General features: G+C 38.4%; 2 protein-coding genes across 4 annotated transcripts in view; one reads left to right on the top strand and one right to left on the bottom strand.

The window, feature by feature from the left end:
• Positions 1 to 3,004, top strand: part of tbc1d5 (TBC1 domain family, member 5) — a 37,029-nt gene extending 34,025 nt beyond the window's left edge. Inside the window, exons 21-22 of the mRNA XM_088329527.1 lie at positions 260 to 469; positions 1,918 to 3,004. Of these exons, the coding sequence (XP_088185653.1) occupies positions 260 to 469; positions 1,918 to 2,199 (492 nt within the window). The 3' untranslated portion in view covers positions 2,200 to 3,004. The remainder of the gene's footprint in view (positions 1 to 259; positions 470 to 1,917) is intronic.
• An 857-nt stretch (positions 3,005 to 3,861) lies between these two features.
• The window catches only part of LOC148371446 (inactive phospholipase C-like protein 2), a 55,037-nt gene continuing 46,657 nt past the window's right edge, over positions 3,862 to 12,241 (bottom strand). For 2 of the 3 annotated variants that reach the window (XM_088329524.1, XM_088329526.1), the window contains 2 exons: positions 7,757 to 7,866; positions 6,288 to 7,011 (listed from right to left, as the gene is read on the bottom strand). In XM_088329524.1, the coding sequence (XP_088185650.1) occupies positions 6,850 to 7,011; positions 7,757 to 7,866 (272 nt within the window). In that variant the 3' untranslated portion in view covers positions 6,288 to 6,849. Of the gene's footprint in view, positions 5,756 to 6,287; positions 7,012 to 7,756; positions 7,867 to 12,241 lie in introns of those variants that run through there. The other variant, XM_088329525.1, reaches the window with a different exon arrangement.

Genomic DNA, 12,241 nt, shown 5'->3' with positions numbered 1-12,241 from the left:
ATCGGACAAGGTGCCAAGATTTTACATATTTGCAGGTGCATAACATACATTTAGGTGTATTTTTATCGATTTTTGATAAACACCCGTTTTTAATGGTTTATAATGTATAATATTATCTTGTTATGCGCACTTTCTTTTCGAACTGACCAAAACTTGAATGTAGAGAAGAAACTTAAAAATGTGTTTTTTAAACATCCGATTTATTGATTATTAAATAATTGTTAGCTTTCAGCCCTATTTTTGTGTCTCTTCTCTGCAGATTAAAGATATCCTCAAGGGGGCGCTGCGCTTCAACCAGAGTCAGCTTGAGGCCGGGGAAAACGAGGAGATCAACATTGCAGACAACCATTACACCTTAGCGGCCGAGACCGCTCTCGACGGGACCCTTCTAGAAGGCGGCAGGGGCTGCACCGGGGGCCCTGACGATGGAGGGACATCGGAAGAGGAGCCAGCGGTGACGCCGCATCAGGTTGATTGACAATAACGGGACTGAATGAATGAGTGTCGGTATTGAATTCATATTGGTGGAATTGATTTCTTGATCTTTGTCCCATTTTCCTCATCTATTAAAATGGAGGTCTCAAACTTGCAGCCCAGGGGCCAATTGCAGCTCGAGGGATAATAGTTTATGGCCCCCGCCTAAATAGTAAAGTTTAAGGGACAATGCTTAATAATATATAACAGTTCATGAACTATAATATGAACATGGATTATTAAAAATATCTGTGTGTCAAAGATTTTCATTTATTTGATATAACGGGCTCAACTGAAGTGAGCTGGTATTCTTTTTTACTCTTTACTCTTTTTTTTTTTTTTTTTTTTTTTTTTTACTTATGCGTTTTTCTGTATTATTTGTTAGCTCTGTTCAATTTTTCATTTTTCTCTTACTTTTGTTCTTGTTTTTTTCTCCCTTTACCATTCTCCTTTCTCTTTAGTACCTCACATAAGAAATATCTTGAACACAAATACCATAATGCAATACCTTCCTCCTCGTAGAACCCATCTCAATATTGGTCATGGTACATAAGTAAAACATAAATGTCATTCAGTTAAACGAAAAACACAAATGGATATATTGTATTCGACCTTTTGATTTTTGCATAAGGGTTTGGTTTTGCTCAATGTATGAAATCTCTCGTGGTCTAGTGACATCTCACCTGTACAAAGATACATATAAACCAAAAATAACTACTAGATAACCTCTTTTGGGTTTCATGTGTAGAGATGCACAATTCAGCAAAAAACGCCTCTCTCATTTTTGGTTTATTTCTTCATTTTTTCCCGTTTTTTTTTTTTTTTTCCCCCTCCCTCTCTCCCCCATTTATTCAAAAACACTGATCATGTCACTGATTTCTCATGCCAGTTAGTTGAAATTCCCTAGATAATCATTAAGACCCATCGCTATTTTCAGAACGGGTCCACGGGCTATTCAGGTGTTCGATGGTGACTCCTGGCATAAACAATGATTTTTTTTTTTTTACTTGTCCTTTACTATTTAATTTTTTTCCAGTCTCCTTAGATGTCCTTCCTTTTGTTATTCAACCGACCAACAAATCTAAACTGAAGCTTTTAACCCTGTGTTGTTAGGAATTGGCACCACTAACCATTGTTAAAAGGTCAATTTTGACCTGGGGTCTTACTTAGTCCTGACCAGCAAAGAGAAAATCGCTCAATGTAGTTGATACAATATCCTAAAATATATACATTCATAACCATATATTCCCCTAGTAATTTGATTTAATGGCCACTTAGACAGTTATTACATTTTATAACATTGAAAGCTGTCGCTGGGGACCAACACCACATACCAGTTAAATCTGAACGATACAGATTTGCATACTGCCGCACTTTATTCGTTTCCTTTCCTTTAGCAGTGTCCACTAAAATAGAAACAGCAGACCCTCTTCTCTCGAACAGGTGCAGTCCTCTGGTGGCTCGGGAGCCAAAAACTGGGAGGATTACATTCTCGTTTCCCAGGAGAGGGACCTGCAGGGGGCCGAAGGAGGCCGATCTGGAACGGAACGCACCCCCCCCATCAGCCGAGGCCGTGCTTTGGTCCGCACGGAGCCAGAAGGAGCCGCCGGGACCCTTGCCGACCCCCTGACGGGAGCCGTCGCCTCGGGGTCCTCCAGCCCGGACGAAGGATCTACTACTAGCAAGGACTCTGACTTTACTATGGTCAACAGGAGTGATTTTTAAACAACCGCTGCTATCCCTTTACAAGTTGTTCGAAAGTTCGGGAAAAGCTCGGAAAATTCACAACAATACCCTGATTTAAAGGGGAGATCTCAAGCCTGACCCAAAATTCGTTCCTGGCTTCCCTCTTGCTTTTTTTTTTTTTTTTTAATCCCGTAATTATCCACCTGTCATTGTTCTTTGTTTCTATTCCTTTGTGTCATGCGGTGGAGGATGGATTCAGTTCCCCACTTGCTCAGGGTAACCGGCGTTGGCGGGAGGACTGAAACATTGCGTAGATCCTCTACTGCGCTACACTAAGGAAAAATAACTTAAGGACAATGACGGGTGATTTAAGCCCGGCCCTTACATACGAAATGGGAACATTCGGGTTTTCCTTGGGGCTCGGGCTTTGATACTCGAGGGACCTGGTCTGGCTGGATTTTTTTTTTTAGGCCCGATCTCACCTCTACCTTGATTTAGCTAATTTTCTCTTTTTGAGCAAATAAAACGCTATATATTATATCTCAATGAGACCCATGTTCAATATTATGTTGTATAAAATTGGCACTGTTAGTGAAATACTTACGACTTTTTTTTTTTTTTTTTTTTTTACTTCACACTATATTGTTTTTATTTCTGTGATTTCATCGAAGTAATTTTCTTAACTGACGAACTGTTCAGTTTCTTAACTCTAAGCCAAGTAGACGTTCTTAAATGTCTGAATATATTTTCTTCAGTTTTTCTTTCAAGTCAATTTATTTTTCTGAAATGTCTTCACTTTCATTGAACTTAATCTTCTAAAAAGTAAAACATTTTATGATTTCAATTTGCCTTTCTTTTTACTCAGCCAATTTTTATTTTTTTATTAATACATGTACATACACACAATACATATACACATAATACACAAGATATTGTGTTTGTGTGGTTTTACAAAGCAGTGTTGGTTCAAGTACAAAAAATATATAATTGTAATCCTCTGTTTATCGCGGTTAATGGGGACTAGAACCCCCTGCAATATACGTAAATCTGAAAACGTGCACTGCCAGCCCCTGCTCTTAGCTATAGTCATGGAGATAAAAAAATTGCGGCTGCACCAGTGCTGTTTAGGCAGAAAGAACGGAAAAATAAAGCCACCAATCAAGATAAATGTATACTCTGTCCCACCCATCAGCATAATGAATCGTGGCTGAGACTGAAGTTAATTTTAGACGGCCACAGGGGCATGTCTCAGCAGCTCTAATTAAAAGATATTGGCCCTTGCTCTAGTAAATAGGCGATCAAGGATAACGGATGGTGGACGCACAAGTGCAGTTCACTTTTTTGGGTGGACAGAAGCCGCAAACCCTGAGAAATGCTCTCTGTTGATGCTATCGGGGATAATGGATCTTGGAAGAGTTTAACAGTGATGCACCGTGGCCGTAGCAAGAATTACAGGTGTGTGTGTGTGTGTAATATATAATGTAATTATTGGAATGATCTACTTGAATTCAATCCAAAGCTTTTTTATTCTATATACACACACAAACAGTATTTTCCAGACTAAGTCACCATTTTTTTAATGGTTTGTCTAGGGTGTGCAACTTGTATACATTTTCATGCGTTTTTGGCTCGTATGTTCGATAATTCGGAGCAATATACAATTCGTATAATACATTTATTCATATATCAGAGATGCTCAAGTTGATTTCAAGACCATTTTATTCTATTTACCCTTCTGTAGAAATAGTTGAGGTACATTGTTTTTAAAAATCATTTATTCTCCAACTCCATTTGCGAGGAAGATTCCTTCGCTATGACTGCACACATGGAATGTTTGCATTTATGCAAAAAGAAAACCATCTTGTTAAAATACTGTACAATATTTTGCAGGAAAACAAAACAGGACGGGAAAGACATTTACACATGAAATCATGTCATTTACATAAGGTAAAGGGAAATCATATTTGGCGAGTTTGGTCATTAAAGATAAAGACAATTCATGATTGAAGACTAAGCACTGCAGTTCACTTTTTTGTGCACTTGAAAACAGATAAAGGATTCACCTACATTTATGACACCAGCATTTGATTGTAAGTAAAATATATTTTTGCTTTATAATTTAACCAAGAAATTCTCAATGTACAGTGTATATGTACACCGTAAAACATTGAGATTTATGTGATTTAGGACATAGAAATTGGCTTAAAGCCTGCACAATTGGAGACTTTAACGTCAAACTTGACATAAAACAAATACCAAAATAAATCATGTATTTGTGCTGGTTCAATTCTAACAAAAATGAAAGATTTAACAGTGTTGCAACTTTAAACCCTTTGAACCAACAGTGAAGACGAAAAACATGTTCTTTATCCTGTAGAGCAGAGGTCGGCAACCTTTTTTACTATACTTACTATTATATCATGACTGTTTTTACCAGGTTGTAGATGAAAATACTCTTTTGTTAACCACTAAAACATTTGCCTTGTAGAAGGCCACAGAATAATTTACATCTATTAATCCTGAGCTAATTTCCAACATTCCGGGAGAATTGATCATGTATTTAAAGACGCTGATCGTGTAAAATTTGTCATGCCAGATCGAAATCACATTTCTAAGAAAATAACAATACCCATCACTGGTCAGCTATTTTCTGTACCAGTCCGCCAGCTACTCTGGTGTTTTTAAAGAGTTACCTATTGCTCGCTTAAGAAAACCAGATGCAGATAAAACTTTTGTGTGTGTATATATATATATATATATATATATATATATATACACAAAATTTGGTATATTATGACTTTCTTAAAAGTCCTTACAAAGAGTAACATGATCAAAACCTTTATTTATTAAAATATTTTAGATGGCCAAGGCACCACTATATATCTATTTTTCTATAATATAATTTTACTCTGTGCAAAAAAATAAACTTTTTGATGATAAATATAGATAAAATATCAATATTTAAATGACGCATAGAAGTAACTGCATCAAAATTAACACAAATACTGGATCCTATATTCCTAAAAAGTCAGGTCCATAAGGATTAAGTCTGCAAGTTGTGTATTTTGTGTGTTCATTTTCCACGATCAAAACACATTGCACAACAGAAAAAGGTCAACAAACATTTGTTTTTTCAAACTTCTTGTACAGAAAAGTTCCACAATATTGAATTTGAAATCAGCTATGTCAAACTGAGTTTGGCTCTGGGGCCTGGATCCAGACTTTATTCTCAGGCAGAAAAGAATGTCAACGTGAAATTGTTAGCTTTGTTTTTCAACATTACACTTTTATCACCCAGCCTGTAATAGTAGCCTTACATATCAAAGTTCGTGCCAGTGCTTAAATTTTAATGTTGGGTTTTCTAAGATTAAGTTGTGCTTGAAAATTGGGTGACGTACTTGTAAATGCTTTAAATTGTAATGTTTATCAACGAGTAAAAATGACGCTGACGCTGCTCTATGGTGGCTTGGCTTTGCCATTACATTTCTTCTTCCCCTAGTGATTAACAGCTGCTGACATTAGTTCGTAGGGTAATGTCCAATGAAGCTTCGTCGCTCCCAAGAAGACGGGTGCACGCCACACCTATAATGGGAAACTATGAAATGTGTATTAGTGCAGATGTATGTATTATTGTTATAGACCATGCAAAAAATGTAGGTAGCATTTCTTGGTGGTAAATTGTACTGGGAAGACAACAACTGAAAATGTAAGACATTATTGTCATTTTACCCAACACTTATATGGGGAGTTTTTGTCTCAAAAATATATACACACGTATTTTTCATTTTTCATCCACAGATATTTGCGGTTTACCCAAGATTTAAAAATGTCATGATAAAGGCACACACAAGATTAAAAATGGCGTAAATTACATATTTGTGGCTTTGAAAAATACATGAGTCACCTGTCTATTTTCTTTTAATGGTACTGAAGAAATTTGATAAAATTAGCTTTTAAAGAGTGCTTGAACAGATTCAGATTCAGATTCAGATTCAGATCTACTTTATTGTCATTCTAGTACACGTGTATACAGAACGAAATGTCGATGGATCTGACTCCCACAGTTTCCCTCAGTGTCCTTCAGTGTACAGATATAAATAAAGCTGTATTGTGTGTCTGTGTGTGCCAACTCTGACGATAATCAGTTGATAACAGATCTTTTCTAAAGACAACACATTTACCAACACTACCGCTTTATTATGCATTAAACTGACGCTTTTTGGCCTTAAACACAAAACGCTTTTAAAAAATATATACACCGCTGTATCAAATTTAAGCCCACCCCCATAAAAAATCTTGACTTGATACTGGGATTTTTTTAGTATTCTGGAGACCGATTGTGGATCCCTAATGTCAAAAGTTTGGCGTGTAAGTATTTACAAAAAAGGGGGGGAAAGATTTTCATTTTTGGCATTGAATGTGTTATTTGCTAGTTTCTTAAACTGTTGAGTGAAGGCAGTTTTACACCTGAACCAACACGCCAGTTATACAAACTCAACACTGCTCTTCTAGCAGCAGGAAGAGAGGCTTACGTTTACATTCATGAGAAAATCATTACTTTTGATAGAAATGACCTAGAGACTCGCTTTTTTCGCCAACCTTGGAAATTAATGGCTGGCAGGATTAAATCATCTGATCCGGCCTGCGAGCCGTTTGTTTGACACGACCTAACTCTAAATGGATTTCTCATCACCCGCCGCCGTTTTCATGCTGGTTTTTACGCGACTGGGATCGGGCCCTGCTAATGTTGCCAGCTTCCCGGGCGAGGTTACCCGTCAGGGCGGCATCGTGGACCTGCTTCGTGTTGTCCTCCACTTCGGATTTGGCGTGCGTGAGAAGATCTGCTTGACCCTGAACACAACGGAAAAGAGCAAAGGTGAGGTGAAAGCACTCTGCTTGTTTGATTTCAAGGTTTGTAAAGGTGCTTGAAATCCTTAGATGCTTGACTTTTAATGACGTGTTTTCAAGGTTTGAAAAGTGCTTCAACTATAGGTCTAGTGCTTGTAAATTCTTAAATTTTTTGCCCTATTTCTTAAGTCGGGTGTTGGGCTAAGACTAGAAGCATTGGTTGTTTGGGCATTAGATAAGGGTTTTAAAATTTAAATTATTTTATGGTTACAAGATAAGATTGGGGCTAGGTTGAGAGCTAGGGTTTTGGTTTGAAACGGGGTTATAGCTAGGGTTAGGATTATGAACTTGGGTTTTAACACCATAGTAGGGTTCAAACTGAATGTAGGGTTCCAAAATAGGTTTGGGCTGCAGGTCTTTAGGGTTTTAACTGATCTTAGGGTTCCAAAATAGTTGGAGCTAGAGATATGGTTTAAAATTAAGGTTTAGGCTTTTTTGATCAGCACTGGATTTCTTTAAATGGTATTTGAAAAATAGGAAAATTAGCTTTAAAAGTCTTTAAAAAGTTATTGAATTTGGCAATGTAAAAGGTATACAAACCCTGTATTTGACCCCTTCCTCAAAGTTTTTTATGTTCCTCATTCTGAGGTTTTTCTTGCACGTTTAAGGGGATGGTGTCATTGTAATCTGTGTAGTCCGTTTTGTGATTAAGGGTGTCACAAATAAATGTGATTTTTGCCTTTCTGACCTTAAGGATGGTGATGTTCCAGGTGAAGCTCTCCACTGCCCGGCCCACCTTGCGCCCTTTCAATCCTTCCTTTGCCGCCAAGTCTTGAAGCTGTTCGTGAAACCTCATGGCTGCAAAAATCCAACGGATAAAGGTTATTTGCCTTGAGAGAATCAACTCAAATTACACCAGTTTTAAAAGAGTCTTGTTTGCCAACCTTTATTGAACCCAGTGGCATTTTAGTTTGAATCGGAGGTCATTGACTTTTTCAACCCGAGAGCTTCCTCCAGGGCTCAGTTTGAAAAATATTTCTTCAATTATTAATTCATTCCTGGTTGGCCCAGTTCCGATAAACAGTGAATATTAAGCATAAAGCAGTCGATGGCAGTGACACCACAATCTATATTTCACGTTTATAGCCGTCAACAGTAATTTCAAGTTGACTCATTCGCTGCCATAGACATAAACAATCCGTACTGGTTAGGCTCCCATTGTGAAATGAAATGATCTGCATTTATATAGCGCTTTTCAAGACAATGACTTCCCAAAGCGCTTTACATTGTGCTTCACATTTCCTAATAGCGGCCGTGATCTGTGCAGCCATGTAAGGCGCAAACCTGCTTATTGGGGGTATTGGGGGTTCAGTGTCTTACCCAAGGACACTTCGACATGTAACACGGACGAGCCGGGATTCGAACTGGGATCCCTTAATCCTAAAACGATCGCTTTACCTCCTAAGCTACTGCCGCCCCATTAATAGTTAGAGACGTCAACGATCTATTTTAGCTTAGTTACAATAAACCGCTTACCAATTTAGGGTGTCCCCTGCCTACTGTCGCAAGATAGCTAGGATGATTCAAAACTCCATTCAAGCTAGGCTGCTATTAGTGGCTGTAGACATGAAAGATCCATTTTAGATAGACTGCCATAAACGGTTATACTGTAGATGTTTTAAGATCATTTTAAGTTTTGCTAACATCGACGACAAGACATATTTCTTTCAAGCACGGCAGCCATAAATGCCCATAAATGTCTAGGTGGATATTAATGACCATAGTTGTCAAAATCCCATTCCCGCTTGGCTACCATTACCAGCTATAGATGTTATTAATCTATTTTAGCTGGGCTCCCATAGAGGGACTATAGAGGCTTCCATAAACTGCTATATACGTCAGATACATTTTAAATAGGCAACCATAACCAGCCATAAATGTCAAAGAGCCATTTTGGCTAGGTTGCCATCGACAAAAATATACATTAAAGATACATTCAAACTACGCTGACATGGATGTCAAACTTGCATTCTAGCTATGCTTTACAGTTATATAATTTGATTTCAGCTAGGCAACAATAGACGACTATAGACGTCAAAGATCAGTTATAGCAAAGCTGCCGTTATTGGTCTTTATTTTGGCCAGGCTATCATAGACTGATGATGTGAGAGACCCATTCTAACAAGGCTACCATTAACAGCTATACAGCAATAATCCATTTTAGCTTAGCTCTCAGACTGCTAATATCTATTCAAGCTTGGCTGCCATAAACAGCCATAGATGCCAATGATCCATTCTAGCTCTGCTGCCATTAATAGGTATAGCTGTCAAAGGCCATTTCAAGCTAAGCTACAATTACTGGCTGTAAGCATCAAAGATCCATTTTAGCTAGGCTACCACATATGGATAGCTATGTGAAAGACCCATTCTAGTTAGACTGCCATTAATGGCTATAGATGTGAAACATCCATTTTAGCTATGTTGCCACTGTTGAGTATAGACGTTAAAGTTGCACTTCAGATAGGCTACAATAAACCGCTACTGACACCAAAGTCCCTTCTTGGCCGGTAGTGAACGAGTTACTCTAGGAAAGCTATAGTCTTTCATTATCACAAATTGTCCTCATACCGGGCCATGTTTGACAGCCAAACTGAACATGGACGCTAATTCAGAACTGGCTCTTTGTCAAGCAGGGAACCAAACAACACGCAAGTCAAAATTAATCTGTAAAAATTGATCGGCGCGCTGCGAGTAACGTTGCACATCTGTATCCCTGGGTCGCCCTGGGCCATCGTCCCGCAGTCACCATGGAAACAGAAGTGGGTTTATGTTAGCTGACATCAGTAGTCCAAACGTCACACAAAGACAAAGTAACCAGTAAATATGAGAGGGTCGACAAAATCCGCCCATCGATATTGGAGTACTTGCAGAACGTGTATATACAGTACGTACTCCGCAAATTCCCTGGAACTGAACATGATGCTGCTGTTGCTAGGCAACCTAAAGCCTATAGACTGTGTTCATAAGAATGCTTGAAATCCTTGTTTGAATTATGGGTGAAGTGCTTGAAAATGTTTTGAAATGATTTCTAGCAGTCAGACTGGATAGACCACGCTTTTAAACAGAAGAAAAATCACGCCGATGGTGGCTCAAGTCCTCATTATCAAGTTGTCATGTAAACTGTGACTGCCCTCTACTGTCGCATCCAAAAGGACAGATTTATCAGACTAGTCATGGAAATTCCAACTTTTCAACTCCCAAATAAATTCTTAGATTTTTAAAAATTATTATCGATACTGACAAAAACATACACCACGTTGCTTTAACCCGCATGCACTGTCATTTTGGCCAAATTTGCAAGTGAATCTGCAATTTCCAGCCCTGATTATTATACCTGGTGACGAGGCCAAAAGTCACAGCCTCGTTTCCCACGCTAGGAAAGATAGCAAAAGCAAGCCATTGTTCTCATTTTCCCTATCCCTTGGCTGAGGGATGCAACCAAAGAGATTGAGAGACTTGTCTGAGAAGGGGTTTTTCTTCGCCAAGCAACTACTTCACCAAGTAGTCTATATCATATACAACATATGGGAATGCTTTGTTCCATCCATGCATGTTGAAATTCCGTCGGCTATGATGCCACAGGCCCACGGGTGGGCTGAAGAAATGGTTCTTACTCCCCTCAGTGAGACTGAATCAGTTTTATCTTCCCTTTTTCAGCCCGCAGACATTCCGTACCTTATTTTCGAGTGACCGTTGCTAGGAGATTCCCTGATTGGGATCTTTTACGGCATGTACTTTTTTTCTCACACAACTAGGCAAGTTCATACACAACTTGGCCGGGGTTGAAATGGCACTGCAAACTTGCAAACAAGGTCAGTCCACTGTTTTCATGGCCAAGTTCAAGTACTTTTAAGGACTTTCAAAGCCAATTTTCCAATATTATTTAAAGAAAAGATCTGGTGTGAATCTTGTATTTGGCTAAGTCACAGAGATCTGCAATTACATATAAAACCTTATCACAGAACCCTAGAATCGGTTTAAAACCCTACCTTGCAACCCTAGCCTTGTTTCGAATTGTAACCCTACCTCTACACCTATTTTAGAACCCTAATATAGAGCTCAAACTATAGCACCCTACATTTAAGTTTAGCTGTAACTTTAGCCCCAACCCCTAATTTCAGTTTTATACCCTAATAAGGAGCATAAATCTTAATTTCTAACCCTATTTTCGAACAATGAAATTAGTTTACACCCCTTATTTACTTATTCCAACACATAACCTAAGAAACATGGCAACAATTTCAAGCATTTACAAGCGCATCACCTAAATTCAACCACTTTTCAAACGCAACATTACAACTCAAGCACTTTTAAGGATTTTAACCAGCTGTACAAACCCTACATAAAAGTGATGGGTAGAAATGACAGTAATATGTAGCTTATATTTTTAGGTGCAAAAAGTTCTTTCCACTAAGAAACGCTACCTTCATTTTTTTTGTATTGCCTATAACAACAGTCTTGAATTGATATGTAATCCTTGCACTAATACACATTTCATAGTGCCCTGTTTAGGTGTAGCATGCACCTGTCACTTAGGGGGCGATGATGCTTCATAAGACAATGCCATCCAAACAAATGCCAGCTGCCTAAGGGAGGAGAAATGCAATGGTAAAGCATACACTTGAGAGCAGTTTCTGCCTCAAGCATTTCCAAGGATTTCAAGCACCTGTACGAACCCTGTCTCAGTATGGAGCTAAATTCACCCGATTACGAAATGGAACCTCAGGGAGTTGCTTGGAAGATTTCAGATGATTTACAAGCGCCACATTCATCTCTGTCAAAGCGTGTTCTATTTGAACCAGCGTGCATGTGAAAACTTACTGACGCAGAAACAAAGAATAGCTTCTTCTTTTTTTTTTTTAGTTTTTAACTCATGATATGCAGTCTGATGGTCCTGTGCTGACAAGTCTGAACTCAAAAAAACAAAACTGAGATGAGGGCAAATGCAAAATACGCCACTGAAGACCATGCATTCATTTTTTTGAAATTTGATATAACGCACATTATTATACTCTAGGACCTTTTAAAGTTAATATCTAATTGGTGAAAATGTTCTCGCAAAAACTTGCCTTTAAAGCAGGGGTCTCAAACTTGCGGCCCTCAAGGTAATCGTTTGGGGCTCCTGACATAATATGAAATCTTAATGTTAGAGCGGTCTAGGTCAGTTTCAAAT

This window comes from Urocampus carinirostris, chromosome 2 (assembly GCF_059441175.1).
Source record: "Urocampus carinirostris isolate Australia breed hairy pipefish chromosome 2, RoL_Ucar_1.0, whole genome shotgun sequence".
Classification (NCBI taxonomy): domain Eukaryota; kingdom Metazoa; phylum Chordata; class Actinopteri; order Syngnathiformes; family Syngnathidae; genus Urocampus; species Urocampus carinirostris.
This window is presented reverse-complemented; position numbering and strand designations above follow the sequence as displayed.